This window comes from Panthera pardus, unplaced genomic scaffold, assembly GCF_024362965.1.
Source record: "Panthera pardus isolate Hobbes unplaced genomic scaffold, ASM2436296v1 HiC_scaffold_11, whole genome shotgun sequence".
NCBI classification, from domain to species: domain Eukaryota; kingdom Metazoa; phylum Chordata; class Mammalia; order Carnivora; family Felidae; genus Panthera; species Panthera pardus.
In genome coordinates this window covers 102,356,692-102,384,649 of record NW_026526666.1, presented here as the reverse complement: position 1 = coordinate 102,384,649, position 27,958 = coordinate 102,356,692, and the positions used below count along the sequence as shown (strand labels likewise).

Sequence of the window (27,958 nt, the reverse complement as noted above, 5' to 3'; positions counted from 1 at the left end):
TGGTTCCAAAAGCAAAGAACTTCTTCTGGTAGTATATACAAGTCTTTATAAAAGAATCAAAAGCTCAATAAATATGCAACTTTACACAGAGCCCAACCCGAGCCTGGGGTGGCCAGTGGGCCTGGGAGAGGGGGAGGCAAGGACAGGAGAGCAAACATCCCGTTTGGGGCCGGATGAGGGTGGAGGTGGGAAAGGCCGCCCTGGAGCCCACCCCAGGATTGGAGCTGGTGACTTCAGGGAGCAGCGAACAAGGGACCCTGCAGGGGTCGGGTGGACAGGTTAGTGGGGGTGGCCTTGGGGGGAGTCCTGAGGAAGTACTGCGGCCTGGGCCTGGAGCTCTGCTGAGCCCTCCTCCACTTCCATCCAGTCTGGCAAAGTGCAAATCGGGGGTCCTGCCCGGCGCTCTGGCTACTGTGCAGGCAGCAGCCGGAGCAGGGACCCGGCTGCCCCAGGAGGCATGCTGTTTGCTGTCTCTTGGTCAGTGGCACCCTCGGGGGCCTCCCTCTGCTCAGACCTCCCTGCAAGAGAAGGGAAGGGACAGACAGTCCTTCCTTGGCTGATGCCACTTCCAGAGGGGGCTCTGGTCACCCTTCCTGCCCCACCAGACTCCTTAGGCCCCTTCCCCACCACCCTCTGTAGACACTGCCATTCAGGCTCTGAAGCAGGTCTCAGGCTCCCTTCTCCCATCCCCACCTCCTAATGCCATCCGCTCCGTCATGACAGTGCCCCTACCCATTCCCGGGGCTCAGTGCCCCCAAGGCCAACACACTGGGCCATAAGCCCTCTTCCCCAGGCCACTCACGAGGCAGTGAGCGTGGAGTTAAGCAGCAGGGTGGTCCTGATTCGGTACAGTTGGGCCAGCGTCAGCTTCCGGTGCTGGGCAGAGATCCCTGGGTGGGGCTCGGGCTGCACCCTGGGTGAGGCCCCCAAGGACAGCTCTCTGCTCCTCCTGGTGGGTCTTTCGGGCGCCCCAGCTGGGCACCTGGTTCTGCCCTCCAGCTCTGATGGCTTGGGGCCACTGCCAGGGCTGGGTGCCCCCCGGTGAACCCAGCTGGGCCCGGCTTCCTGAGGGGAGCCCTGAGTCCTCGTGCCAGAGACCGTAACGGCCAAGCAGAGTTCTGACAGACTGCGGCTGGGGGCCGGGGGCGCTCCACGGGCAGTGGCCCCTGATAGCAGCTGGAGGAGGCTAGCCTCAGATTTGGACTTGAGCAGGTGGGGCGGGCGGGGCAGCAGCTGGACAGGGGTGCGGCGGCGGAGACGGGGTGAGGGTGGGGGTGAAGGGGCCTGTGGTAACTCCGGGGGCCGGGGCGCTGGCTCCACCGCAGGGGCTGGGGCCACAAAGTCTCGCAGGGAGGTGGGGGACAGGGTGCCGTAGGCAGAGTCCATGGAGCAGGAGCGGCCGTCCACGGGCCCCAGGGGCAGCAGCTCGCTGGTGGGCGTGACAGATGAGGCAGTGGTGCCGAGAGAGGTCTCGTCCGACTGGGAGCTGAAGGGGCCACCCTCGAACTCGGGAGAGGACAGCGGCTCCCCAGGCTCCACCACAACCATGGCCAGGGTCTCCGTGGAGCCATCTGAGGCGCTGTGGGGCCGGGAGAGGACAGTCAGCCCAGCCTCAGGAGGCCCAGATGGCCTGGTACAGCCAGTGCTTGGCAACGCAGAGGTCCACAGCCTCCACCCTCCCGACCTGAGGCTCAGAGATGGCAAAGGCATGTGGCCCGTGAGCCAGAGCTCCCAACCTGGGCCTACAACACAGACACCCATAATGGTGTCTGTCACCACCACGCTCCTCCCTCCAGCTGGACACAGTGCAACAATCCTCAGCTCAGGGATGCCGGGTGGGTCAGTTGGTTGAGCGTCTGACTCTTGATCTCGGCTGAGGTCGTGACCTCATGGCTCGTGAGGTTGAGCCCCGTGTCAGGCTCTGCGCTGGCAGTGCGAAGGGAGCCTGCTTGGGATTCTCTGTCTTCATCTCTCTCTGCCTCTCCCCCACTTGCTTGCTCACGCTCTCTCTCTCTCTCTCTCAAGAATAAACAAACATTAAAAAAAAAAAAAAAAAAAAAAAGAATCTTCCGCTCAGCTCCACCCCACTGGCACTGGGGGATCAGAGTCCGCGCTCAAGGTCAAAACCTTTTGCCATCCCCGCCGGGACTCTGGTGGGAGACAGAGCCCTCTCCCTCACGTTGTGGTCACAGCACGAAGCCATTCGGAGGAAGGTGGGGAGTCTGGGCCCTGCCCGGTGTCAGCGGCCCTGGGGTCAGGAGGGCCCCGCTCGGGGTCAGCGGCCCTGGGGTCAGGAGGGCCCTGCTCAGGGTCAAGAGGGCCCTGCTCGGGGTCAGGAGGGCTGGGCCGCAGCACCTGCCCTGCTCTGGCTCGCAGAGCGGCCCCGGGCGAGCATACCAGTGCTGGGAGTTGAGACTGTTGCTGCTCCTGCGCAGGATGGTGGGGGAGCTGGCGGCAGAAGCGCTACTCTCCCCCGCTTCCTCCTCGTCCTCGTCCTCGTCCTCTTCGTCCTCCTCCTCTTCCAGGCTCTGCAGGTGCGGCTGGCTGCCTGGCTGCTCCTGGGTGCGCAGCTGCTGCAGTTGGTTCTGTAGGTGGGGGAGGGGGTGGTGAGCGGCTCCCCCCGACGGGCCACCCTGGCCACCCACCCGCCCACCACCCGGCTCTCACCTGGGCGTTGTAAATGGCGTCCACCCAGCCACGGCACAGAGCCTGGCCGCTGGCCTGGAACGTGTAGGCCCCCACAGCGCTGTGGAACTCGTTCAGGTAGATGAGGAGAAAGGAGCCTGGTGAGGAGGGGCTCCCATCAGTGCCAGCTAGGACCACAGCCCCTGTCCATCAGGGCCCCCTCCCCACCCCACCGGGAGCAGGGCCGGCCTCCGCACCGGGGTCTCGAAGCTCTCGGCACACAATCTTGTCCACCAGCAGTGGCGGCCGGATGACCTTGGTCCTCTCGGCCTTCTTCACCGCCTTGGTCACCAAGAGTAGGTCCGTGAAGAGGAAGCAGTACACGTCCATCTGGAGTGGGGGTGGGGGGAGCAAGGGGAGCAGGCCAGGCCCGGGATCAGGGCCAGGGTCTTGGGACCTCAGCCTATCTGCCGCGACGCCCTCTCCTGGGCTGGGCCCCTTCCTGCCTGCGCTTTGGTGATGTTGCTGGGGGCACCCGGGTTTGGTCAAACGCCTTCCCTGCTCCCTGCCCCCCATGAATCTGGGAATACAATTAAGATGAAAAGCAAGGTGGAGCTAACATACTTGTCATTTATTTCAATTAAAGGTTTACATTATAATTTAAAAATAATTCCAGAAATTGGTAAACCACAAGAAATTATAATATTCTAAAATGATAGAGAATAACTGAACGAGGCTCAAAGACTGCTTCCATTTGGGTGGTTCAAAGCATGTCTGAAGATTTTGAGGCTTAAGTGACTATCAGCCAACAATTAAGGGGTCCAGGGCAGCAGTGCTGAAAGTGTTCACTTTTAGATAGTCCACAGTATAAAAATTATTCTTTTTAAGGGGCGCCTGGGTGGCTCAGTCGGTTGAGCGTCCGACTTCAGCTCAGGTCATGATCTCGTGGTCTGTGGGTTTGAGCCCCGCATCGGGCTCTGTGCCAACAGGTCAGAGCCTGGAACCTGCTTCAGATTCTGTGTCTCCCTCTCTCTCTGCCCCTCTCCCGCTCACGCTCCATTTCTCTCTGCCTCTCAAAAATAAACAAATGTAATGAAAACAAATTATTTTGTTTTAATTAATTATTATTTTAGAGAAAAAGTGCGTGCCTGTGTGAGAGAAAACAGGGAGGGGCAGAGGAAGAGAGAGGATCCCAAGCAGGCTCCAGGGTCAGCACAGAGTCTCGTGCAGGGCTCGATCTCACAACTCAGGGATCAAGATCTGAGCTGAAATCAAGAGTCAGATGCTCAACCGACTGAGCCACTCAGGTGTACCAAATAATTCCTTTAAAAAAAATTATGTTTATAATATTAAGATATTATTTGTATTTTTTACTTTGATCCCCTCAGAAGTGAAAAAGCAGAGCTTTCCAGAGGCTACAGGACATGTGATGATATCATTGTGATGGCTAATGGACTTCTGCTTGTGTATTTTTGTACTTTCTAGAATCTCCTATGGTAGTAGTTTAGATTGTAAGTATTTTCAGAGATTAGTTCAGTTTGTTCTCAAAAACAATACTATGTGCCTGTTATTTTTGTTTATAGGTGTTATTACAATAAACTGTACCTTAGTTATAAAAAAAAAAAAAAAGGTTTACATTAAAGAGAAAGAGGGAAGTGATTTTAAAACCACAATTTGCAGGCTCTGGGTTAAGCACCTGGGATTAATAGCTCAGGAGCGAGGCTCCGGGTTGTTCCTGGCCTGCTCTTGGAATGGGCCCCCTCCCTCCCACCAGGAACCCACATGGCACCAGCAAGTGGGCAAGACCAGCACCCCAAGGGCTGTGTGGTTGCTGCCATATCTGTAAAGAGTAAATGGCAGGCAGATCATCAGCCCTCGTGTGACCACAAAGTCATCCTTTCTTGAATTGCCACCCAACTGCCAGGGCAGCTGAGAACCACTAAATAGGGCCCAGAAGGTCCCCAGGAAAGGGTGGTCCAAACGCACAGGGGAAGAGGGGGTGCGGAAGGGGCCCCGGGCGTGAGGTGGTCCCTAGACTCACCTTGCTGTCCTTCCCCTCCTTCATCCTCAGGCTCCCCTCCAGCAGCAGCTGTCGTGTCTCCTCGGGGGAGGCGCCAGGGATGGGTGCTGTCAGGTCCAGATGCAGAAATTCCTTCAGGAGCTGGTGATTGGGGGCGGGGCGGGGGGGGGGGGGCACGTGTAGGGAGGTCACGGTCTGACTCCCCTTCTCCACTGGAAGTCCGCGCGAAAGATTCCCGGCCTAGGCGCCTGTCTGCCAGGGTGGCCCCTCCTCCATTCCCGCGGGGCCAGGGTCCCCCGCACAGGCAGCCTCCCACCTTGTCCACCTCGTCGTTGCTGCCCTCCACCACCTCGTAGGCGTCGATGCGGCTCACCACGGCCGCCAGCCGCTGCCGCTCTTGCCGCTGCCGCATGCACGCGTTCACGTGGTGGATGAAGCGCTCCACCGAGTCGATCTGCAGGGCGGGCAGGCGATGGCAGGTTCAGGGCCAGGGTCTGGGGGCGGCCTCGAGCTGCGGAGGGACCCGCGCGCCTCCCCGGTTACCATGGTGACGACGGCCTCCTTGGCGCGCGGCTCGTCGGTCTTCCTCAACACTGACTTGAGCAGCAGCGGGTACTTGGTGAGCCGCTGGTGGGGCTTGGCCAGCATGTCGCTCAGCTTCAGCCGCTGGCACTGCTGATGCTTCTCGGCCCACTGCGGCGCAGGCGGGGACGCGGCTCAGGGCGCGCCCCGCCCCCGGGTCCCAGGCCACGCCCGCCGCCCGCCCCCAGTGCACCTGCTGCCCCGGTGGGCCCAACTGTCCTGCGCCCCGGGCCCTTCCTCACCGTGACGTATGCCCGGAAGAGGTCGTTGTCGCGCAGCAGGCCGCGCATGTACTCCATGCAGCCCTCCTCCTCCATGCAGTATCGGATGTAGGGCTTGAAGAGGGAGCCGAACTGGCCCGGGACGGAACAGGCACGGTTACTGCGCGCTCTCCGCGGCCAGGCCCTGCGCCGGGAGCCTCACGAGCCCTCCCTCACCGCACTTTCGCGACCACCCCAGGCTGAACTTCCGCCAGACAGAAAGGGCAGATGGCCAGGTGGGGTTCAAACCCGGGCGACCGCCTCGGAATTCCTTGCCTCCGACCACTAGGGGTCACGGGGCGCCAGGGTCGCGGGGAGGCTGGGGTGGTGGGCAGACGGGATCGGCGCCCTAGCCCTGCCGCGGTGTCCCCCCCCTGTGTCCGGCCCGGCCCGTACCATCTTGAAGCCTCTGAGGAAGTCCCCGGGCTGCAGCAGCGCCCGCGTGCGCCGCGCCTTCTCCAGCACCGGCACCATCACGCTGCCCCACAGTCCGCGGTGCAGCCGCACGATCTCGGGGATGTTGCTGAACAGGCGCTCGGCCTCCACCTGAAGGGGCGGGAGGTGCGCTCGGCCACGCCCCGGGCCGGGCCCCGCCCCTCCGGCTCCATCCTTATGTCCCGCCCCCGCCCCGCCCCCAGCGGCAGGCCCCGCCCCCCGGGGGGCCACACCTCACCTCACACAGCAGCCCGGATTCTTGCAGGTTCAGGAGGCAGCAGAGGAACAGCTGTGGGGGCAGGGGGCGCTGCAGCTGGGGGGGCGTCCCAGTCCCGACGCCCCCCCGCCCCCAGGCTGTTAGGCTCCCCTCTACCCCTTACCCCTCCCAGGAAGCCCTGAAACAGCTTGGGACAGAGACGGTTCACCCCTTCAGAAAAGGCCCGACCTCCACGGCCCACCGGGGGTTCATCCTGCCTCGTCCCCACCTGGAGGGAAAGCTCTGGGAGACTGGCCTTGCAGTGACACCTGGAACTCTCTCCTCCAGCTCTGTCCTGGCTCGGCCCCAAGTTTCAGCTAAGGAGTTCTTCCTGAACCCCAAGCCAAAGATAGGTGCTCTCCCCAGGGTGAAGTACACACACACACACACACACACACACACACACACACTCTCACACTCCACTTCCACAGGCCGGGTGTGGGCTGCTGGGCACCTGGCACACAGCAGGTGTTCAGAGACAGTGGCTGAATGAACGAGTGCAAGAGTGAGCCTAGTGCTCAGCTAACTTGGCAAACTTGCCCAAAGCTTTCTTTCCCCTGTTCTTCTGCAAAGCCCCAAACTCTGTTCAGGGGCCCCCAGAGGGAGGCCCTGGGGGGCAGGGAGGCAGGGTGCGGACCCACACTCACGTTGGTGATCACCCTCAGTTTCTTAATGTAGGAGGCTTCTGTGTGCAGGAGCTCCCACACCGCCTCCTGCTGGTGGCACTGCCTCCGGGACAGCTTCTGTGGGAAGTGCAGGAGGTTGGCCAGGAGTCCCAGAGTGTGCCCGGATGACCCGGGAGGGGGTGAGCCACCTTGCAGGCAACCTCCTTTTCCCCGTGGAAACATGAGGTCCCCCAAGTTCTGCACCCTCCTCCACCACTAAAACAGCCAAGCGGCACACCGCATGTTCCTCGCCTCAGTTTCCCCACAGCCTGGTGGGGAACACCTTGTAGAGCACCTTGTCACTGGGTCCTTGGAAGTGTCCCCTTGCCCTGAAGGGAAGGAAGGGCCGCGGCTGTACCCACCTCAGGCCCATCAATGAGCTCCCGCCAGCTGTCTTCCAGCCGCAGACAGGAGTCCTCCTCCTCCTCCTCCTCCTCCTCGTCCCCCTCCTCCTCCCATGAGTCGTGGTCGAAGCGCAGCCTGCGGGGCAGCCGCGGCAGCCCAAAGAGGCTGTAGGCGTGCAGCTTGCCCTCCAGCTGCTCCATCTTGTCTACCTCCTGGAAGGAGACCCACAGCTGGGGTCAGGGGACGGGCTCGCCAGCCACCCTGCCCCAGGGCCCACGGGACCACATACCCGGCCCAAAGCGCTGGTGCTGGGGCCTGAGCTGAAGAAGCCACTGAAGCGACTGGCCGCCCGGTTCTTCCAGCTGTCGCTGCCACCACTGCTACCACTGGGCAGAGAGCAGCTGGAAGGCGTGGGGGCCTCCTGCCCAGGGATGCTCGTCTCCCCCAGGAACTCCGACATGTTCTTTCGGCGGCGGCCAGGGGCCTGGCCGGGAGAGGGCGATCAAGGCCAGGGCCCCCCTGACCCTCACACCCCCCCCACCCCACGGTGGGTTTCCTGGACCTCGGGGAAGCTGAGACGTGGGAGGGTCTCTGCACCCCCGCCCTGGGATGCCACCTCTTCTAGGACCCGTAGATGCTCTGGGGGCTGAAGATCCAGGCACAGGTGTAGCTGGACCACCGCCCAGCCCCCAGCCCCAAGCACCACACAGTCACAGGCACACTTAGATGCACAGCTTATAAACACAGCTCCAAATGGATACACACACACACACACACACACACACACACACACACACTCCTCAGGCATTAGCAGACTCTCAGAGGCAAGACCCATTCTCTTGGGGCTCCCTATCCTCAGAGCCACCCCTATTTTCTAGAAGGGGAAATTAAATCCCAAGAGGCGAGGGGCCCAGCTGACCTCCCCTCTAAGGTCCCTCCCCGCCCCCAGCCCTGACACAGCCCCTCACCAGGATATCCAGGCTCTCCCGGCGGCTCTGGGGTTCCACGCGCTCCAAGGAGGGGGGCCCGGCCCTGGCTGGCCGCAGGATTGGCAGACTCAGGGATTTGGAGTCCTTCACTCCCTGTTCCACCTTCCCCTCGTCCCCCGGTTTGGCTGGGGCAGCAGTAGGGGCAAGGAGAGGTCCTCAGCATCCAGGCCCGGTGGAGAAGGGAACCCAAGACCTCTCTCTCCTGGATCCCAACCAAGGCCTAGCTGCCCTCCCCTGAGGCCCCGCCCTGCCAGCACCCATTGCCAGGGCCCAGCAGAGACACCTGTATGGTAATGAGCCAGCTCAGGGCCATGGCCGATGGGAATCTGAGCCTGGGAAGAAGCGGCCATCTCCGGGAGGCCCAGTCAGGCCCCAGCCGCCCCACCTGCCAGGTTAACTGCTCACCTTTGACCCGCAGGTAGTGTCCCCCGAACCTGTAGGCCTCAAAGGTGAGGGACAGGGGCGTGTTGGATTGGTCCAGGTAGATATCCACCTTGCCCAGCGTGATGCCCTTCCTTTCAAATACCGGCAGCAGCACCTCCCTGCCCCAGGATGGGAGGGGTGGCCGTTAGGGGGCAGGCACACGAACCCCCACCCTATGCCCAGCTCCAGCTCCACCCCACCTTACCAGTGGGAAAGGGAGCCACCCGCAGGATCACACAAAGGTACGAGGACACACAGGTGTGCGTGCACACACAGCTGCCTACAGAGGTTCGCACGCTCCCACATGGGTCGACACACAAACCAGTGCTCCCATGCCCTCCCGCTTCCGTGTCTGCCACCAGGGTGGACACTGTCACGTGCTGGTCCACATCCAGGAACTGGGCCATGCGCACACGTGTTGAAATCCATGGGTGGGTCCGCTCACTCACCGGCCACCACACAGACACACACGGTTACGCCTGCAAGGAGCCACCCGCACCCCCGGCCCCACTCCCCCTGCCTCGGCCCCACCAAGCCCTACCCCAGCGACTTCTTCTTCATGGCTGGTACGATCTCTGTCTCAATGTCTACATTCAGGTCAAACTTCAGGGTGAAGCACTCCTTGCTGGGGTCCTGAAAGGGTGTGGGTCTCAGCTTCTGCACCCCTTGTCTCGGCGCCTCCCCCGCTACCAGGGTGCAGGATGGGAACCCCAGCATGGGAGTGAACCCAGGGATCTCCCCAGCCTGCCTCGGTCCCAAGGAGGTGCCCAGTGTCCCTCTGGCCCAAGGGAGGTGTTCCTGTGGCATCTCCCATCCAGCTAAGGTGGATAGTAGTGGGCGGCAGGGCAGGGTGGGCAGGGAGGGACCCACTCACTCCAGGCCCCGTTCCTGGTCCTGGAGCTCAGAGCAGACAGGCCCAGTCTTGGGGATGGAAAGGAAAGGGCCCAGGAAGGCTGACAGGAACCCCCCTGACAGCCCAGGGGCTCCTTACATCTGTGTGTCTCCTCCTTGCCTTCTTGGAGAGTTTCAGGCCTGTGCTCTTCCGGTCCCTGCAGGACAGAGGGCAGAGGGTGGAGGCACGGGTAGGCCCTCACCAGGGCGGGATGTGAACAGGCCCCGGCTGCCCACTCTCTGCTCACCCCAGGCGATCAGATAACTAACTCAGGTGCAGCTCAGGCAGGCCAGGGCCCACAAGGGGCTGAGTGCCCTCTGGTGGTCAACCGAGGAGCCACACCCAGTGGTACCTAGACAGGAGTCTGCTGCGCCAGGCTGGAGGCTGGCCCAGGCTGGGCAGCTTCCTCCAGGAATCAGGGCATCCACAGGGGCACGGAGGGGTCTCCAGTCGGGTGTTCTGAAGCCTCTTGTCCCTGGATCTCGGATCTGAGATCCAGCCTTGGGATCCCTCAGGTGTCCGCTTTGCCCACCTACCCTTTGCCATCCAGAGAGCTTTCCTCTTCCTCCTCCAAGTCCGCTGCAGGGCTGGTGCGTGGGGGGCATGACCGGGTAGACACGTTTCTGGCCAGAACAGAGCCTTTGGGGTAAAGTGGGAGGAAAGGTCATGCCTATTCCCTCCCTGGCTGCCTTCTTAGCCTGCTACCAGTCCTGGGAACCCCCCACCCCCAACAAACTAGGGCCCTTCAGGTCTGTGCAGAGAGGGGCTCAGTCACTGCTGATCACCCATCCATCCCTAGACTCAAAAAGACACAAGCACCCTGGGATGACACCCCAGGTGATGCCCTGCCCCCAAACCTGTGGCCTCAGTCTACCCTTCTATAAAATAGGGATAAGGAAGCTCTGCCTCTGGGATTGTTGCAGGAAGGAACCAAAGTCTACGGCTCCTTCTCTCAGGCCTCCTCTCCACACAACCTCCCCACCACTGTGAACACACCCAGAGTCCCAGGGGGCCTTGGCAGAGGGGGAGAGTCCTTCTGTCCATCTGACCAGCTAAAAATGGAGACACAGGGTTGGCATTTCTGGCCAGGCTCAGATGCCTGTAAGTCACCCCAGCACAGCCAGTTGGTGCTGGGCCTGGGCCAGGTCCCCACTCAGCAGGAGGGTTTCTGGTTCCTTTCTACAAGCTCCTTCTAACCTGCCCACACCCACCCCCACGGCCCCTGCTCGCCAGCAGCCTGGCTGGAGGATTTGCCCAGCAGTCCCCTACCCTGAGGAAAAGAAAGGGGCCTTTTCCATGCTGGCCCGGGGCGAAAGGCAGGAGCAGGTATGGGATGTGCAGACCCAACAACAAGGACCCAGAACCCGGAAGAGACAGGCCTGCTCTCAACATGGGGCACAGTCCCCCAACCTTTTCTCTTGTTTAAAAACTTGTAGCACAGAAGGAGCCACAACGTACTTGGGTTTCATGATTTACAGTTAACTCTTGTTCTTCTTTTTCTTATGTTTATTTATTTTCGAGAGAGAGAGAGAGAGAGAGTGCGAGCAGGGGAGGTGTGGAGAGAGAGGGAGGCACAGAATCCAAAGCAGGCACCAGGCTCTGAGCCATCACCACAGAGCCCGACGCGGGGCTCAAACTCACAGACCGTGAGGTCATGACCTGAGTCAAGTCGGCCGCTTAACCAACTGAGCCACCCGGGTGCCCCAACTCTTGTCCTTCTGATGGCCCGTCACAGCTCCAACAGCTACCAAGACACCGTGCCCCTAAACAGGGAGTTCAGGGCTGCTCTGGGAACCCTACGCGCCCGGCTGGAGTCCCTACCCACGCTCACCTTGGGGAGGCAGGTCGAAGCGGACGTGCCCATCATAATGCATGGCGCTGTGGAACTTGCTGTCACAGGCCTCGCAGAGGTTGAGGGGCCCCCGGCGGTGCAGCTGCTGGCAGTCAGCGTGGTGGCATACCTTGTGGGGAAGGAGGGAAAGGTGGGTCGGGCTGGGCCCCCTTAGAGGGTCAGGCAGGCGGGCCTGTGGCCCGACCACTGCAGTGCACAAGTGGGGTTGCGGTCCGTCCGAGGGCTGCTCTTCATTTTCCAACCGTCCATTCCCCACAGGGTGCCCTGTGCTGACGAATTCACTCTGCAGACCTTTCCCAAACTCCACCGTGGTTCCATTCTGAGGGGTGCAGAGAAAAGCAGATCCCTGCCCTCGAGGAACAGATCGTGGAGGGGAGACTTCCTGTAAGGAACCACGAGGCTGTTGCTACCAGGGTCTCTTCCTGGGGTGCAGGCAGGAAGGGCACCCCAAAATGCTCAAGGCTGTCATTTGCTTCTGCCAGCTCAGTGTTGGAACCGGCAAGCCCTTCCTGTCCTCCCCTCCAGACCCTCTGCTCTAAGTTCTGTGACCTGTCTGGCCCCTGCATGGCCAACCTCACATGGGACGAAGGGGGTTCTAGGGGACTTAGGGACAGGTGCTGGCAGTCTAGGTGATCAGGCAGTACCCTTCCCCCCGCACACACCAGTATTTACTGTATTTACCGTATCACCCTGTACACGTTCTCCCCCATCCCTGTGGATAACTGTCCCATTTTCTCCTCTGCCCTCCGGCTCCCACAGCCTACCTCTGACCCCTCCGGTTCCTACTTTCCTTGTCCCCTGCCCCCACCCCAGCCCAACACGTCCACCCGCCTGCCCCACACTGGGGGCGTCACCGTGCTCCGGTCCCAGCCACCTCCCAGCGAGCCCTCCCCTCCCCTATAGTGTCAGGCTCCGCGTCTATTGGCTCAAGACAGGTTCTTTCCCATCTGCGGCTCCCTTTCCCCGTTCCCTTTCTGCAAAGCCCGGTGAAACAGGTCTCCATCCTGACCACTTCCTACTTTTCCCTCCCAGTACTTGTTACCTTATTTTCCCTGACGTTCCATTTTTAAATGTTTCAAACCTACAGAAAACTGTAAGAACGGTACAATGACATCCACACACCCTTCTACCTTCCCCCGTCACGAACATTTTGTCACACTGGCCTTCTCTGTCACCTACCTCTCCCCTGGCGAAGGGCGCGGGCGTTCTCCTACAAACCCCCAAAACAATGGGCACCCTCGGGAAACTGAACGCTGGTATATGATCCGTCTAAGGTCCGCTGTCTGAACAATGGCCTTTATAGCTTTTTTCCCCATACGGGAGCCAATTCAGGATTCGCGCATGCGTTCGTTTGTATCTGTTTATCCCTTTAAGAAAGAGTTCTCTGTCCTTTTTGTTTTTTCTTTCATCACACTGACGTTTTTGAAGCATTCAAGCCAGCAGTCTGGGAGAAAGCCCCTCCACGGGGATCTTTCTGGAGGTCCTTGGATGGTTTCGGGCTGAGCATTTGGGGCAACGACACGAGAGAGTGGACTGTGCCCTCGTCAGTGCGCCCATCAGTGTGGCTGGATCCCTTGGGGGCCTCGCGGTACTGCGTAAAGGCCCTTTTTCTCTCTGTAATGAATAAGCAGCCCATGGGGAGATAACTTCGAGACATCCTGTTCCCGGCAATCTCACACTCCAGGGTTTTCACATCCACTGGTGACGTCTGCCTAAATCAAACATGACTACGACGGTTGCAACTGAAGATTTTCTAATTCTTCCCTTCTCTCTCAGACCCTCTCCCATCTTGGGCCCCCACCATGTTTTCTTTTTTTTAATAACTGGGTTTTTTTTTGTTTGTTTGTTTTTAGTTTATTTATTTATTTGGGGTGGGGGGAGAGAGAGAGAGATTGAGAGAGAACCCCAAGCAGGCGCAGAGCCTGATGCGGGGCTCAAACCCACACACCGTGAGATCACGACCTGAGCTGAAGTTGGACACTTAACCAACACCCAGGAGCACTCCCTCCCCCCCACCATGTTTCTAAGTCCACGCGTAGGACCCAGCACTGCCACAGGTGGTCTCTTGCACACCGTCTCCTCCGTGGGCCCCAGGACCCCATGTTCTGCGGCTTCCCCCGCAGCATTCGGCTCCTTGCCTGCCTCCTGCTCACGTTTATCCGCATCCCATACCCCTGGGGACTCAGCCAGTCTCGTGACCCGAAAAGCCATCTACGTGCCGAGGGCTCCCGGAGGTAAATCTTCAGTCAGGTCCTCACCCAGGACACCAGACCAACCTTCTCCATGCCCCCCTTGGGTTCCGAGAAGCGCCTCCCACTGCCCACGTCCTCTCGTGTGCTGCCAGACTGCCACCTGCAGCTCCCTGCACCGCAGTCAATGGCAGTGCCTTCCAGCTGCATGGGAGTATGGGCTGAATTGCGTCCCTCAAACAGGTCAAGGCCTAACCCCGGGTCCCTCAGAATGTGACCTTATTTAGAAATAGGGTTATTGCAGATGCCTTTAGTTAAGATGAGGTCATGCTGGAGTCTGTCACCAAGCGGCGTATGGGGTAATCCTGTGACTGGGGTCCTCACACAAGAAGAGGAGAGACAGAAACAGGGACACGTGGGAATGAGGCAACTGGCTTAGACTACACTGTGTGGCTCTCCATATGTGGAGAATAAACTTCCCACGCAATCGGGGTTCACTGTCACCACAGCCCTAGGGAATGAATACATTAGGCCCAAATCCCTGGGGTCACCTCTGACCGTTCTGTTACACCCCCATCCAGTCGATGGAACGACGGGACGACGCTTGCGGCTCTCCCTTCAATAGCTGTGGCTTCAACCCGGCCAGGCTCATTAGCCCACTGCTGCCCCCGGTGGCCGTCCCGGTCACCTCCCAGTGGGATTCCAACAGTGACCTCATAACCGGTCTCCCTGCTTCCACCTGCCCTGAGCATCATCTCCGTGAGCAGCCAGAGTGGCCCCTGCTCAACCAGGAGTCACATTCACCTCCTCAGAACCCTCGATGGCTTCCCATCTCACTCCAGGAAAGGGCAGAGTCCCGTATGGTGACTGCAGGGGCCCCCCTGCCCTGCCCTCCCGTCCTGGCTCACCCTGCTCCCCACCGCCCCCTGGCGACCCCGACTCGCTGCCTCTGAGCCCTGACCATCTGCCACTCGCTCGGCTGGAATGCTCTTGCTCTCTCTCTCTCAAAAATAAATAAATAAACTTAAGAAACAACAACAGTGCTTTAAAGTCAATGCCCCTCCACACTCTCTGTCCCCTCGGTGTCCTTTCCGCGGTGGACCAGCCTGTTTCACTTTGGTGCCTCTCCAGCTCGCCAGCCCTGCAAGGACAGTGATTTTAGTCTGTCCGACTCACTGCCCTAGCTCAGGTCCTAGCCACTCAGTGAATACTTGTTCGGTCTACTAATCAGGGTGATGCAGGGTCACTGAAGAGTTTTGTCTGGGGAGAGCCCCATCAGAGATTTTCAAGGTGACAGACAGGGTGAGGACAGACAGCAGAGAAAGTAATCAAAGGGAGGAAGAACAAGTCTGATCGCTGCAACTCGGGGTCACCGTGTGCCTGGGGCCGCACAGAGGGCCCCTCCCCCGAGGAGGCAGGAGCTACGACTGCCCCTATTTTACAGAGGAGGAAAGTGGGACTCAGGGAGGTTGCGAGGTACTTGTTGGGCGTCACACAGCCAGCGGAGCCAGGACTTGAGCCCAGCGTGTGTAGCTCCAGTGCCTAGATGTCCAGCATATTCATACCGTCTATCTCTTGGGTGGCTAAGAAGGGAGAGAGGAGCGGGGGAAGCCGGCCCGGGGGCAGCAGTCGGCGGCCGGTGGGGGAGTGCTACAGAGAGAAGAGGGAAGCAGTCATAGTTTGATGCTGCCTGCTTGGGCTCCTGTGTCCTCCTAGGCCTCCGTCAGAGAGAAAACAAAACAAAACAAGAACACCCAAAAACGTGGGCAGAGAAACGACAGCCAGCAGGGGGCAGACTGGGGACTCCTCTGGCTCCAGGGGGTCTGACGTTTCCAGGCCTGGGCCCCGGGTGAGCGGCGGGGCGTGGACATGATGGCCCAGACTCCCGAGGGCAGCCTGAGCGCCACATGCGCCCAACTCCCACATCCTTCTCAGCGGTCTTCAAGTGTGTCCGTGGGGCTTTGGGCAGGGGTGAGGGGCGCCCCTCAGCCAGCGCAGCTGTTTCTACCTTCACTTCACCTACTCCCAAACAGTGTGAAAACCGCTATCCTCCGCCATGGCTCTGCCTGCATGGCCGACAGACATCAGCCCTGGCTTTGCAGATTCTGGGCCCCCCTCCCCCGCCCCTCCCCCCACCAGCTGCAAGCATCTCCTCTTGACAATGACTAGCGGGGGGGGGGGGGGGGGGGAAGGCACCCACCCCACTTCAGCCCCTTCTTCCCGAGGAGCCCCGCAGTCTGCCAGCCAGGCGGCCATCCCCCGCCTCTGCATCCAGCCTGGCAGCCGGCCTGGCACAGATGGCCCCTCCCACCCCTTCCAGGCCTCTTGTGATTTCCCCGCTGGCTTCATTTTGCTGGCGCCCAGGCACAGAGCGGTGGGACTGCGGACCTGCGGGTTACCCAGGCCCTAGTCTCATAGTGGGTGGGAGGTGACATGGCAGGGGCCATGCAAGGTTCGAAGAGTCCTGCGGAGGGCCTCCGGGACCCCTCCAGCCCAAGTCCCTGGCTCTCTGCCACAATCCTGTTTTTAAACCAATCTAACGTAAGGGCGGCAGATTGTACACAGAGTCACTCCCGATAGCAGATTCAGCATTCCGCAAACATTTATTGAGCACCTACTAGGCGCCCGCCCTGTGGAGGCACTGGTCTCCCTGAGGCTCAGGAGGATTCACTTCCCAGCTCTGTGCTGGGCTCTGGTGAACACCACCACCACTCCTCCTCCCGTTACTACTAACTACTACCACTACTAATGATGATGGGAGCCAGTGCCCCTCCGCCATGGTGATCTGTTCTGCTTCCATCCCCCCAGCAGCCCCCAGGCTCAGGGACACCAGGGGCATGTGAGGGTCAGGCCCAGGATCTGAACCAGGTGGGTGTTTCTTTACTTAATTCAACGAGTCTGGTTGATGACGGCTTCCAGGAGCCCCCAGAGAGAACCACAAGCCCAACTGGGAGGCTCAGACTGGGGTGAGCAGAGGCCCCTTGCTCTGAATCTGCTCCCCCACCCCTTCTCGTACCTCCATCCCCACCAAACTGCTGGATGTCCGCAGCTCCCTCTGGGAGCGAGGGTCTCCCCTGCGCTAAAAAAGGGCAGCCCCTTCCCAAAGCCAGACTCTTGGACCTTCTCTCAGACCGAGGTGCCTATTCTCCACCTCCTTGTTGCCCACCACGGCCACCCTCTGAGAGCGGCACCACCCCTGCCGGTGGGGGAGGGGCAGCAGGGTCCCAGGAAAAAAGTTCCCGGGACTCAACCCACCGAGAGGAGAGCCCACCGGATGGAACAGCCAGATCACCCAGCACCTCCAAAGGCAGCGAATGGACCCCAGCTTTACGAATAACAGAGGGGGCCCGTTGGGGAGCACGGTGGGGATGGGGCACCAGAAGTCAGACTTCCCCACTCACACACCAGCCAGAGGCTGGAGCGGGGATGGGGGGAGGGTGGGCAGGGCCTGGACGGAGGAAGGACAGGGAGCTGGGGCCCCAGCGCAGGGCCTGGCACCCACAGGTGAGTCGGGAGGCAGCCCCAGACACAAAAGGCTAAGGGCTGGCGGGCCACCTCGCCGCCCCGGGGCCCTTCGGTCGCAGGGTGGGGAAACATCCCCAGGGGCGGGCGGTCGCGCGCACCCCCGCCCCGCCGCCCACGCCCCGTACCTGGCCTTCGCCGTCGCGGGCGCGACCCTCCGCCGGACAGGGCAGCCCGGGGCCCGGCCTGGAGGCCGCGCGGCGCCCGGAGACGCCGGGGCCCGTCCCCATGGCGGCCGGAGGAAGCGGCGGTCTGCGCCGCCCGCCGGACAAAGCGCGGGGCTCCGCTTCCTGCCATTGTGCGGCCGCGCCCGCCCCCGGCCGAGCGCGCCGGGACCCCGGGGCCCCCGCCCGCCTCGGCCATCCCGGGGCGGCTCCGCTGCGACCCCAGCCCCGCCCCCGGCGCAAAGGTTCGGGGCTCGGGCGTCCCCGTCGGACCTGCTCTGGGCCTCGGGGAGCTCCCAGGACGAGGGCGCCCGGGCCGGGCCCGCCCCGGCTGCGGAGCCCCGACCCCCCGCCCAGCCCCGCGGGCGCCCCGCTCCGCCCGGCCCTCCACCCCACCCCCAACGCCGACGTCTGGGGCCCAAAGGCCCCTCCCTTCAGTCCTGGAGACCCCGCCTCAGAACCTCAACTCCGGGACGCTTTCTCCCTCTCCCAAGGGAGCCCTCCGAAAGCTGGTGGCAGAAGGGGGTGGGGGGCAGAACGGGGACACCTGTCTCTGCTCTGACCTCCAACTGGCCGGGCCACACATCCAGCGCTCAGAGCCCCTCCGGGGCGTCACCCTGGCGCCCGCGCACAGTCCTCGAGACCCCAGCCTCAGAGCCTGGGCCTGGGGGACCCTGCTCCCACTGCCCAGGCCAGCGGTGAAGGCAGAGGAGCGGAGGGCTCCAGGCGACCACTGGTGGAGGCGGCAGGCGATAGGCAGGCACGTGGGTGGAAAGGGCAGTGATGGTAGATCTTCCGGAGCCCCCAGGAGTTGGGTGAGACGGAGCATCGGGAAAACCTGGGAGCCCAACTCGGCTTTCCCCCCAGATCTCTGCAGCTCCAGGCTGGGTCCCTTCCACCAGCCCCACGGCCAGGGAGGCGCTCTTCAGAGCCCTAGATTAGAGGGACCAGGATTGGGCGGGGGGGGGTGGGGTGGGGGGGGGTGGAGGGTGATGGTGGGGTCCCCGCCGTAGATTACACTCACTCCCAAGAGGTGGGGGGCGGGCACAACTATGGAGTGACTCAAAAGTCTACAGGCAGGACTGAAACCCAGTCCTGACTCTGTTATTCTGGAATGGCCTCCTTGGGACCGCATCTCAGTACCTCTGGTGCTGCAGGGGGGACATGATGTCATCACCCTACCCATCCCCTACACAGCTCCTCCTCCATGGGGGGGGGGGGAGGGGAACAGGGCAGGGTCTCTGAAGATGGCTCTGAGGAGGTAGCAGTTTACTCCAATCAGGAGGTTTCAAGGACCACCTCCACTCCCAAAGCCCAAGCCATCCACTGTCCACACCACAGGCAGATAGATCTTTTGAAAACTAAAACCCGAACACCTCGCTCCTCCCTTAAAACCTTCCAGGAATTTGGAATAAAATCCCAACATGGCTAGCCCCGACCTCACCTCCCGGCAGGTCCCTCACGGTGGTCTCCATGCTAGCCTGCCTCGTCCGTCCCCACGACTCACCAAGCTCAGCACCCGCACCTCTGTGTTCTCTGTCTGGAACCCTGGGCCCCTGATCTTGCCACGGCTGGCACTGGATCCCGGCTTCAATGCCACCTCCTCAACAAGGCTTTAACCTCCTCTCAAAATAAGTAGCCCCTTACATGTCTCACTTCCAATCCTCTTAAACTAAACTCTTTCCTCCTAAGCATTTAAAACTACCTGAAATTGTTTGACTTCCTTGTTCACTTCTTGATGACCACCCCTCCCCACTTGAATATCCTCTCCAGAGCCCAGGGTCCTTAGCTGTCTGGCCCACACGGCGCCCTCCACCCAGCAGGTGGTCAGTGTAGACTAGGAGAACAAATGGATGAAAGCAGAGGAAGGGTCTTCATGCCAGAGAAGGCCACGAGGGCAGGGAAGATCTCTGCCAGGGTGTCCCTTCCTGCTGCCAGTGGTCGACAAAACCCTCCCCACTGCCTGACCGTAGGATTGCTTCTTTTTGCTAGCAAACGTGACCTCGGGCCTGCTGGCCTGGGCGGTGGTTTCTACCACAAATTCTCTGTTCTTGCTGCCCTACAGGCTGACAGCTGAGCACTCCCAAATGCCAGGCCTGTGCCAGTATCCTGTTCACTACTCTCAAAGGAAGAGGCACGGTTACCATCTCCACTTAACAGATGGGGACACTGAGGCTTGGAAAAGTTAAGTGGCTTGCCCCGGGTGCAAAGTGGGGAAACAGAAGAATGCCTGTGCTTTGGACCACTATCCAGGGGCCTCAGGCAGGGTGGGGGGCATGGAGACCAGCTAAGTGGTGGTTTAACAGCAGGGCCTTGGGTTCTACCGGCTTGGGAACAGGGCAGGTCCCAAAGCCAGTTCAGGGGGATCCTACTGGCCTGGGGTTAGCAGGTCACATCAAGCAGAAACCTCGGGGGCTGGGCCAGGTAGGTCACCGGAGGTCACCTGAGTGACCAGGCCCTGGCCATTCCCCAGTCATGCTGCTGCTTGCTTCCTCCAGCCACGGCAGAGGGCCTGCTCCTCAGAAGGCCAGGGCCCTAGTGCCCCAGGGCCGAGAGGGAAGGAGGGTCAAGGAAGCTGCAGAGTCAGGGGAGGAAAGGAGCCCCTGGCCCTCGCGCCAGGAGAGGGAGAAGGCCTCAGCAGTCTCCTGGGTCCCCACTTCCTCTAGAGGAGGGAGCTGAAATAGCCCATGCCCAGGACAAAGAAGTCCTCGGCCCTGGCTCCCTGGGGAGGGGGCCCCTCTCCAGCCCAGCCCCAGCTCCAGGCTCATGAGTCAGGACTGGCTTGTTGAAACTGATACCCAGAAACCAGATGCTGGGGCTGATGAATAATGGAGTCTCCAAGGCAGAAGCCCCCCTTCCGCTCCCCCGCCGCAGCACCATCTCCCAAACCCAGAAAAGCAGGGGACTGTGGGCAGTCCACCCCCACAGCAGGTGGGGGACACGGCCTGGTCTTCGGTGAGACAGAGGAGCTCCCTGTCTAGGAGGAGAGACCATAGATCTGGGGCCAGCTCCATGTTCTGCCCACAACAACCGGCCTGGAGCACCTTGGCTAGAGGGACACCACTGCCCAGGGGCTCCCCATCCGGGCTGAGCTCCCCTGGGAGCCTACTGGCCCCAAGGCCCCATCTAGCTCCTTGGAGATCCAAGGGTGGAGGCTGCATGTTTGAGCAGGTCGGCCAGGGTGGGGCCAACTCTGCCAGGCTGCTCTCCAAACAGCCCACCCAGCCCCTCCCTTCCCCTAGGCCTGGGTCTCACCCCTTGTCCTTGGATTCTGGGGCCCACCTGGAGGCAGAGCCTGCCCTGAGTCCCTGCCCTGTGCTGGATGGATGCAGGGAACCTCTCTGCAGGCCCAGCTAACCACGTGGGCCCCAGAAGTCAGCAAGGCCCCTACCACCCCAGGGAGCAGTCCAGCTGGGACCCAGTTTTAGGGACAGAGGCAGAGGCTGTGGTCAGTGAACCTCACCTCCTGCCCAGTCCCTGCACGAATGTGCCAGGTCCTGGAGCCCCAGATGCCAGCATCGAAGCCAGTGTCTTCTCCTGATACCTCTCTCTCCAGCACTGTATAAAAGTCTCCCTGGGAGGGAATGAGGAAGAAGGCACATGCCTGGGCTACAGAAGACCTGCTTCTGGGTCCCACCTACCCCTGCCCTTGCCCATCTGTGCAAAGAGGGCACTGGCCAGTTCTCTAGAATATTCTACCTAGGGATGGCTCCTGGGCCTTAATATGTGCCTGGACCCTGGCCAAGGGGCACAAGAACAGTAAAATCCTCCTACGGCCCCACAAACCTGGGGAAGGTTACTGGGGAATCTGTAGGGCCCAGGACCCCCTCGGTCTCCATTTCTTCGTCTTTCATCATGGCAAGCCAAGGCCTCTCCAGGTTCATGGGTCTTCTCCCTCTCCCCTCCCCCAATCGGGTCCCAGCCGGCCCAGACTGCCTGAGGCTCAGACTCGCGCGCCCCCTGCCGGCCTCGAAACGACTTTCCGCCTCGGACCAACTCTCGGACGCCCAGATTGGGCAGGGTCGCCCGAGCCTCCCAGCCACCCCGCGCCAAGCCCCACTCCAGGATCCTCTCGCCCAGTCAACAATCCTCACACCGGAGAGGGGTCCCCATTGGCTCCACACTGCCCTAGCGCCGAGCCAACCCCACCCTAGAATCATTGGGGTGGGGGCGGGAGCTTGAGCCCATTCCACCTTCAAGTAAATGGAGGTAGAGCCAGTGGAGCCCATCGATACCTCCCCCCCCCCCCCGCAGCCCTGGGACTGCGTCGGTCCCTTTACTCCCGGTTCTGTCCATTAATTCGGGGGGAGTCCTGGACGCCGGAACCACAGCCGTCCCGATCCCAGCCCCGTCTCGTCCCCAGCTTCCCCTTGAGACTCACCTTAGGGACATGAGTCTCCTCCCCTGTGGCTGGGGCTCGGGCCAAGGCTGCCAAAGCCCCGAGGGGCGCGCAGAGCCAGGGGGACCGGAGCCGCGGGGCGGGCTCAGTCGGCTCTGAGCCGGCGTAGGGCGCGGGACGTAGGGGAATTACGGTAGGCCGGCGCGGGCGCTACCACCTGGGCGGGCCGGGACGTACCATCGGCGCGCCCGGCTGGCGAGGGGGAGCGCGGGGAGCCCGGGAAGGAAGCGCGGCCGGCGCTGGGGGGTAATCTAGGGTCCGGGCTGCGGGGCCGGGAGGGAGGGGTCGTCACTGTCCCCGAGGGGGCTGGCTCTTCACAAATGTGCGGGAAGTTCCAAGTCCCTAGGCTTTAACCTGGGCTTGAAGACGGGAGGTCGCCGGTCCCCGGCGAGGGCCCGCGGCGGGAAGCAGTCCCGGCCTGAGAGAGGGAGGCCCCGGGGGGTCCAGGCGCAGAGACCCTCAGACCGAGCCCGGCCGGGCATCGCCCCAAGCCAGGCTCGCTTCCGCTGGATTCTGAACTGTGCCGTCCACGGCGCCTGAGAAACGGGCCCGCCTATCTCTGTGCCCCCTCCTTTTCCCTAGCCCGTGCCTGGCATGGCTGAAAAGGGGGCCATTCGGCCCTTTGGTGCTTCCCAGCTTCCCTCTCCCGGCTGCCTAAGTTCAGAATAACTCCGCGCTGGGCACGGGGGTTGCGGGGAGTGCACGAGGACACCGGCGAGGATACAGGAGTATTGCGAGAGGAACTGGCCCCAGCACACCAACCCCCTTCCCTAATTATCACTACTAGTGGCGGGCCTGGGGCCGATCTTGGGCTCAGGCGCACCAGCGTTTTTCCAAACCTAGAACCCCCTCCCACAAGCCGGTCACCAGGCCAAGGCCTCTAGGCTGCCGGTTCTCTTTCCTAGCAGGCTCTGCCCTCTTTGGCAGCACTGACCTCACTGGGGCTGGGTCCACTCCAGGACGGCTCATCTTGGCCACATCACACATGGTGGATCCTCTGTCCCTGCCTCTTGGGCCTGGCGCCCCATGCCGTCACCCACCGCCCCCAGAATTACTTAGCCAAAGCCCAGGACTTCCGTTTGCCCTGCTACTCTGGTTCTGCCGCTTCCTCCAGCTGCAGACTGGACTGCCACCTGCCTACAGCTGACCAGCATCTAAAAGTCACCCCCAGAAATCCCCAGAATCTGGCCATTCTCAAGGGCACCCTGGCCTCCCACCTCGCACTCCCAGAGCACCACCCTGGAGAATAGGTGACTCCCTCTCCCATTATTCACTACATCCTGCCCATTCTTTCCCCACAAGGATCTCAAGTCCGCCCCTTCCTCTGCCCTGTGTCCGCTGGTCTTCAGCTGGCCACCACTCCCCTAGACACACCTCCCCCTGACTCATCCCTGCCACCTCACAACCTGTTGTTAAACCGGCAGGGAACTCTAAGGTCATCAAATCCAACGTCCACTCTGCTTGAATGCTTATAGGAATGGGGTGCTCACAACCTGTACACTGGGGAGCAGCTTCAGCTGTTGGAAACTTCCCATCCTGCCTGGGCCCTTGGAGCCAAGCAGAAAAAGTCACCTCCCTTTCCTCCTGATAGCTCCTTAGAAATGGGAGGCTCTGAGGACAGACAGGTCTGGTTTAAGTCCTGGCCTTGCCTTGGTGAGTCACTTACCCCCCTGCTTCATGGGATCCTATCGCTCATGTGGAGATGGGGTGGTCCCTATGGCATAGGGAGGGTGTGAGGACAGAGGAGGTCCCTTTGGGGAGACATAGAAAGCAGGGCCTGGCACACAGTAGGTGCTGAATACATGAGTGGTGGCTGCTAGAAGCATCACCTTTGAGAATGATGATGCCCTGAGGGTCCCATCTCCAGGATAAATACCCTTGAGTCTTCAGTTCCCTCTGAAGTGATGGTCCAATGTCCCCTGGGCCAGCGAAAGCCCTCCACCATGTCCCCTTGTGACCTGGAGTGCCCTGCAGACTTTGACCAGATCACCCAGCTCAAGGGGGCCCGGCGAGGAGTTGGGGAGTCCGGACACCATCTGTCCTGTGGTTACTCTGCAGGAGGGCTGGATACTCACTATATCATCACCAGGCCCCCCTTGAGAGAGGGAACAAACACTCCCTTCATCTCCACCCCTCCCAAGACTCCAAGCTCCACCTGCCCTGGGGACAGGACAGATGTGCCATAAACATTTGCCATGCTGGGTGGGGTTGGCTGGGGTCTGGGCTGGAATCTGGGGAGGTCTCAGATCTCAGGGAGGGGAAGGAGGGCACGCCCAAAGCCTAGGGGTTTCTCTCCCCTTCCATGGCGGATGAACAGCTAGCATTCTCTTGAACCTACATCATGCCACACTCCACGCCAAGCACTTCACATCTGAGCCCTGTTTAATCCTACCCACAACTCAAGAAGCCTCAGTCTGCAGATGAAGAAACGGAGATCAGAGAGGTATAGTGACTTGCCCAGGGTCACACAGCTGGAAAGGAGTAGGCTTTGACCTTGGAGCCACTCTACACATCCTCATCCAGAGCAGGGGCAGGGGTACAACTTCTCTCCTGTGATCTCCGAGGCCCTGACTTCGGGGGGCTCCTGCCCCTCTGCTCACTCAGCTTCCCTCCATCTCCACACCTCCTCGTTCCTCAGGACGCCAGCAGCCTCCTCCAGGAGCCTGTGCCCCAGAACCCCCAGGGCAGGAGGTAGGGGCGGGGCGGCTGCTTCATCTCAGAAGCCCCAGCACCCACGACAGGCTGAAATTTAAAAAGCCTGGAGACGGGCTTGTCAAACCCAAGTGCTGACTTCTCCCCTCCTAGGATGTCCGCTCCAGGAGGTCCTGGGCCTAGAAGTGGGCCCTGCACAGCAGACGCTATAAGCTCATTTGGTGAACGAATGAATGACATCATCTCCTTTAAAAAGCTAGTCCTGGGACATCTGGGTGGCTCAGTTGGTTGGGCGTCCGACATCAGCTCAGGTCATGATCTCACAGCTCGTGAGTTCGAGCCCCACGTCGGGCTCTGTGCCAACAACTCACAGCCTGGAGCCTGCTTCGGATTCTGTGTCTCCCTCTCTCTCTGCCCCTCCCCTGCTCATGCTCTGTCTCTCTCTGTCTCAGAAATAAATAAAAACATCAAAAAAAATTAAAAATAAAATAAAATAAATAAATAAATAAATAAATAAATAAATAAATAAATAAAAAGCTAGTCCTACCCTGCTAGCCTTCTGAGCGTGGCTGGGGAGGAACAAGAATGAGGCCCTTGATCCCCCTCCGGAAACAGCTCTGCTGGCCATGCTGTGCAAGGTGGGCAAAAGCTCTTTCCTCCCTGAGCCTCATTTCCCTCACGTCATGCGAGAATAACGCTTTCCTCCTGACCTCTCGAGGGTTCAGTGACACAAGCATCAGGGCCTGACACCCCACCTAGGGCACAAGTGCGTTTGGTCGGTGGTGGTGATTGTCACCATCAAGGACATTCTTTGTTCCTCTTCCTCGGCAAAGCAGGATGTCATTTGCCTCTTCTCTCGCTCTCTGCTTCAGCCTGCTCGACCCCTTGGCAAGACTGGCCCCCCTGCCTCTCTGATCACTCAGGCATCCCTGGCCCCAAAGTGAGTCTGTGCCATTTGTCCTAAAGTGGGTCCTATGAGTGCCAGGGCCTGGTGTCTCCCACGGCAGTCTGGGTGACCCTCTGGCCCATGGCAGTCATGCTGAGTTCCAGGCAGGCCGGGGCTGGGCTGGAGCTAGGACCGGGAGGCTGCAGAGGGCCCCCACTTGCTGAGACCAGCTCTCAACTCATAGGCCTCACCTCTGCAAGGTCCGAGCCCTCCTACCCTTGCCCCTGCCTGCAGCAGCCTGGGGACTTGCCCCAGGAGCAACTACCCAAGGAGGGGCCCCAGGGCTCTGCAGGCCCCTGGCAGGATGTATGTTGGGGGTAGCTGAGGCCAGTTTGTTGCCAGGAGCCCCCATCTGGGAAAGAGGCAACCAGCCAACACCAGAGCCCCAATGCCAGGCACCATCCGTGCCAGCAGATTGTGTCTGACATCACAGCCACCCCCCTGCCCGGTGACCACGGCAACTGAAAGCCTCCCCCTCCTGTCTCCGCCCCCAGAACAGTCCTCCGTGTTCCTTCTAACCTGGTCTTCCTGTGCAGAATGTATGAGCATGTGTCTGGGCGGAGGGGGGTGGGAGAGGGAGCTGGGGTGGGGGGGTGGGAGGGTGGCATTTTTAATTTCCTGCAGCTGGCAGAGCTGAGCTACACGGTGGTTAGGAACACAGGTTCCGACGTTACACAGAGCTGGGCTCTGGGTTCGAATCCCAGCTCTACTATATCCTGGCCATGTGTCCTTGGGTGAGCCATTAGCTCCCTGAGCCTCAGTTTCCTCATCTATAAATAATAACGACAGGACAGATCTCAGAAGGCCAGAAGGAGGAGACAGCGAGTCCTCAGCTCCCCAGCTTGACACAGTAAGAGCTGGCAGTCATTACCATGGTCACTCAAATGCGTGCTGGAAGGGGCCATGCTTGGGTTTGAGCCCTGGCTTGGTCTCTCATGAGCTGTGGGGCCTCAGCCAAGTCACAGGACCTCTCTGAACCTTGCTATCTTCATCTGGAAAAGGGGGCACGCAGGCTGGCCCAACAGAGCTGCCACAAACAGCACATAAGGCACAGAGAGCATGTGGCACAAAGCCCGGCGCATAATGGACAGAGGTGCCCGGCGACGATATTTATCATTCTCCCTCTTGTTCTGCCCTGCTGCTGGCTCCCAAGGCCTGGCGCTTCAGGACCAATTTGTCCCTTCTTCCCTCTGTCATTCCCATGGCACCCTCACTCTCACCAAGTCCCAAAGTGTCCCTGACCCATGCCCAGGCCTGAAGAGTGATCCAGTGCTCCAGGAAGGGGGCCAGCTGGGCACTGGAACACAGCCTGAGCTGGGGGGGGGGGGGGGGGGGGGGCGCCCTTTCTCTTCCTGGGTCTCAGCTTCCTCTTCTGTGACATGGGGCCACAGCTCCTGTCACCTCAGGGTGGCCACAAGGACTGCAGTGCAGGAAAGGGCTTTGGTGTACCCCTGCTCCCTGTTCTTACAGAAATCCCCTCCATTTTGCTGTTTCTGAGCCAAGGACGGCCCCTTGGCCTCTTAAACAAGCCGCCCTGCGGCCCTGCCCACCCTTGAACCCAGAGGACACTGTGGGTATCCATGCCTGAATAGAGAGAGGGTTGGAGCCCTGTCCTCTCTGCCCCCGGCAACCCAGGCCCTCCAGCCTCCCTACCTTGGCTGCCCGCCCCTTGTCCATGCAGTTGGGGTTCTGACAGCGCAGTCCCTTTTCCTCCGCCAGGCTCTGGTCATCTGCAGAGGAGAGAAGCAGAGGGTTATCAGTCGGGTGGGGTCCAGGGAGGCTGCGCCCCAGGCCAGGGCACCCAGGAGGGCCCTGGGGCCCCAGTGGCCTCCAGACTAGAGGATGGGTGGAGCTGTCTCCTCAATCCTCCCTTCAAAGGAGGTCAGTGTCCCTTTCTCTTTTAAATGCCAACTTATCTGTACGGGAATCTGTTTGCAGAGCCCTTTTCTTGTTGCAGTTCCCCAGGGAAATTATCCAGATTCCACGGGGAGAAAACGTCTTTGGAAATGAGCTGCTCCCTCCCTCTGTCCCACTAGTGGGGGGCGGGGTAGCTCAGTGACCTTGCGGGGCTCCAGATTTCCTGGGGGATCCCCAGAAGGCTGATGGGTCCGCGGTCCCTTCTGACCCCCTGACCTCCACATCACTGCCTCTGTGGATGGACTCCTCTTCAAAGGCCCGGGGTGTCCCCTTTACCCCGCGGTCCATCTTTGACCCAGAATTTGGCCCCCTCCAAGCTGCCTCTCTTCCTAGGGGCTGGGGTGCAGCAGCGGAGGGGGCAGGGAAGGGGCAGACAGGCTGCCCGCGCCAGCCAGCGTGCAGGGCCAGGGGAAGAGGTGCTGCTAAAGCGGGCCCCAACAAGGGGACAGAGTTTGGAACCCCACCGCCCTGATTCCGAGGCCGGCGTCCACCTCCCACCGGGAGCAGGCCTTACCCAGGGCAGGGGAAGGAGCGCGCCCTGCCCCCCGCCCCGCTCCCCCCGCCCGGCCCGCCTGCGCGCGGCGCCCCCCGCCCGCGCCCCTCCTCGAGCCGGCGCGGAGGCAGCCGACCGGCAGGCCTGCTCGGCGGGGCCGGGCCGGGGCCCCGCACTCACCCATGGAGGAGGCGCCGAGCGGCCGGGGAGGCGGGCGGGGCGGGGGGCGCCACGGGCCGGCCGGCGGGGCGGGCGACGGCGGCGGGGGACGGGCGCCAGCCGGGTGCCGGGGGAAAGGCCGGAGCGCCGCCGCCGCGGGACCCTCGGCGGCG

The 27,958-nt window shown here is 61.1% G+C and overlaps 1 protein-coding gene and 1 long non-coding RNA gene across 11 annotated transcripts; one reads left to right on the top strand and one right to left on the bottom strand.

Moving 5' to 3' along the window:
• Positions 1-29: 29 nt before the first annotated feature.
• PLEKHG5 (pleckstrin homology and RhoGEF domain containing G5) lies at positions 30-27,958 on the bottom strand. 7 transcript variants are annotated; one of them, XM_053899059.1, is made up of 22 exons: positions 27,807-27,958; positions 26,870-26,946; positions 11,324-11,453; positions 10,029-10,131; positions 9,592-9,649; positions 9,142-9,233; positions 8,583-8,719; positions 8,157-8,302; positions 7,478-7,672; positions 7,206-7,400; positions 6,826-6,921; positions 6,161-6,211; positions 5,884-6,033; positions 5,470-5,580; positions 5,189-5,338; positions 4,962-5,099; positions 4,667-4,786; positions 2,883-3,015; positions 2,668-2,783; positions 2,398-2,585; positions 803-1,579; positions 30-518 (listed from the first exon to the last, which is right to left on the bottom strand). In XM_053899059.1, the coding sequence occupies exons 1-22, from the start codon at positions 27,808-27,810 to the stop codon at positions 509-511; spliced, it is 3,177 nt and encodes a 1,058-aa protein (XP_053755034.1). In that variant the 5' UTR covers positions 27,811-27,958; the 3' UTR covers positions 30-508. The 7 variants fall into 7 exon arrangements, with proteins under 7 accessions (XP_053755034.1, XP_053755036.1, XP_053755035.1 ...); XM_053899061.1 differs by lacking the exon at positions 27,807-27,958 and adding an exon at positions 27,648-27,668; XM_053899060.1 differs by lacking the exons at positions 26,870-26,946; positions 27,807-27,958 and adding an exon at positions 22,553-22,662.
• LOC109274023 (uncharacterized) lies at positions 16,969-24,748 on the top strand. 4 transcript variants are annotated; one of them, XR_002083386.2, is made up of 4 exons: positions 16,969-17,037; positions 19,285-19,403; positions 23,094-23,271; positions 24,424-24,748. It is a non-coding gene; the product is annotated as an uncharacterized LOC109274023 (long non-coding RNA). The 4 variants fall into 4 exon arrangements; XR_002083387.2 differs by lacking the exons at positions 16,969-17,037; positions 19,285-19,403 and adding exons at positions 21,810-21,864; positions 22,524-22,606; XR_002083385.2 differs by lacking the exons at positions 16,969-17,037; positions 19,285-19,403 and adding an exon at positions 21,797-21,864.

Excerpts from the sequence above, each read along its gene's own strand:
- PLEKHG5 (XM_053899058.1), bottom strand. The coding sequence starts at position 17,285 with ATGGGGACGGGCCCCGGCGTCTCCGGGCGCCGCGCGGCCTCCAGGCCG. Across the intron at positions 9,234-9,591 it reads CAAGGAGGAGACACACAGAT|GACCCCAGCAAGGAGTGCTT; the intron begins GTAAGGAGCCCC and ends ACACCCTTTCAG. Across the intron at positions 6,034-6,160 it reads AATCCGGGCTGCTGTGTGAG|GTGGAGGCCGAGCGCCTGTT; the intron begins GTGAGGTGTGGC and ends CCGCCCCTTCAG.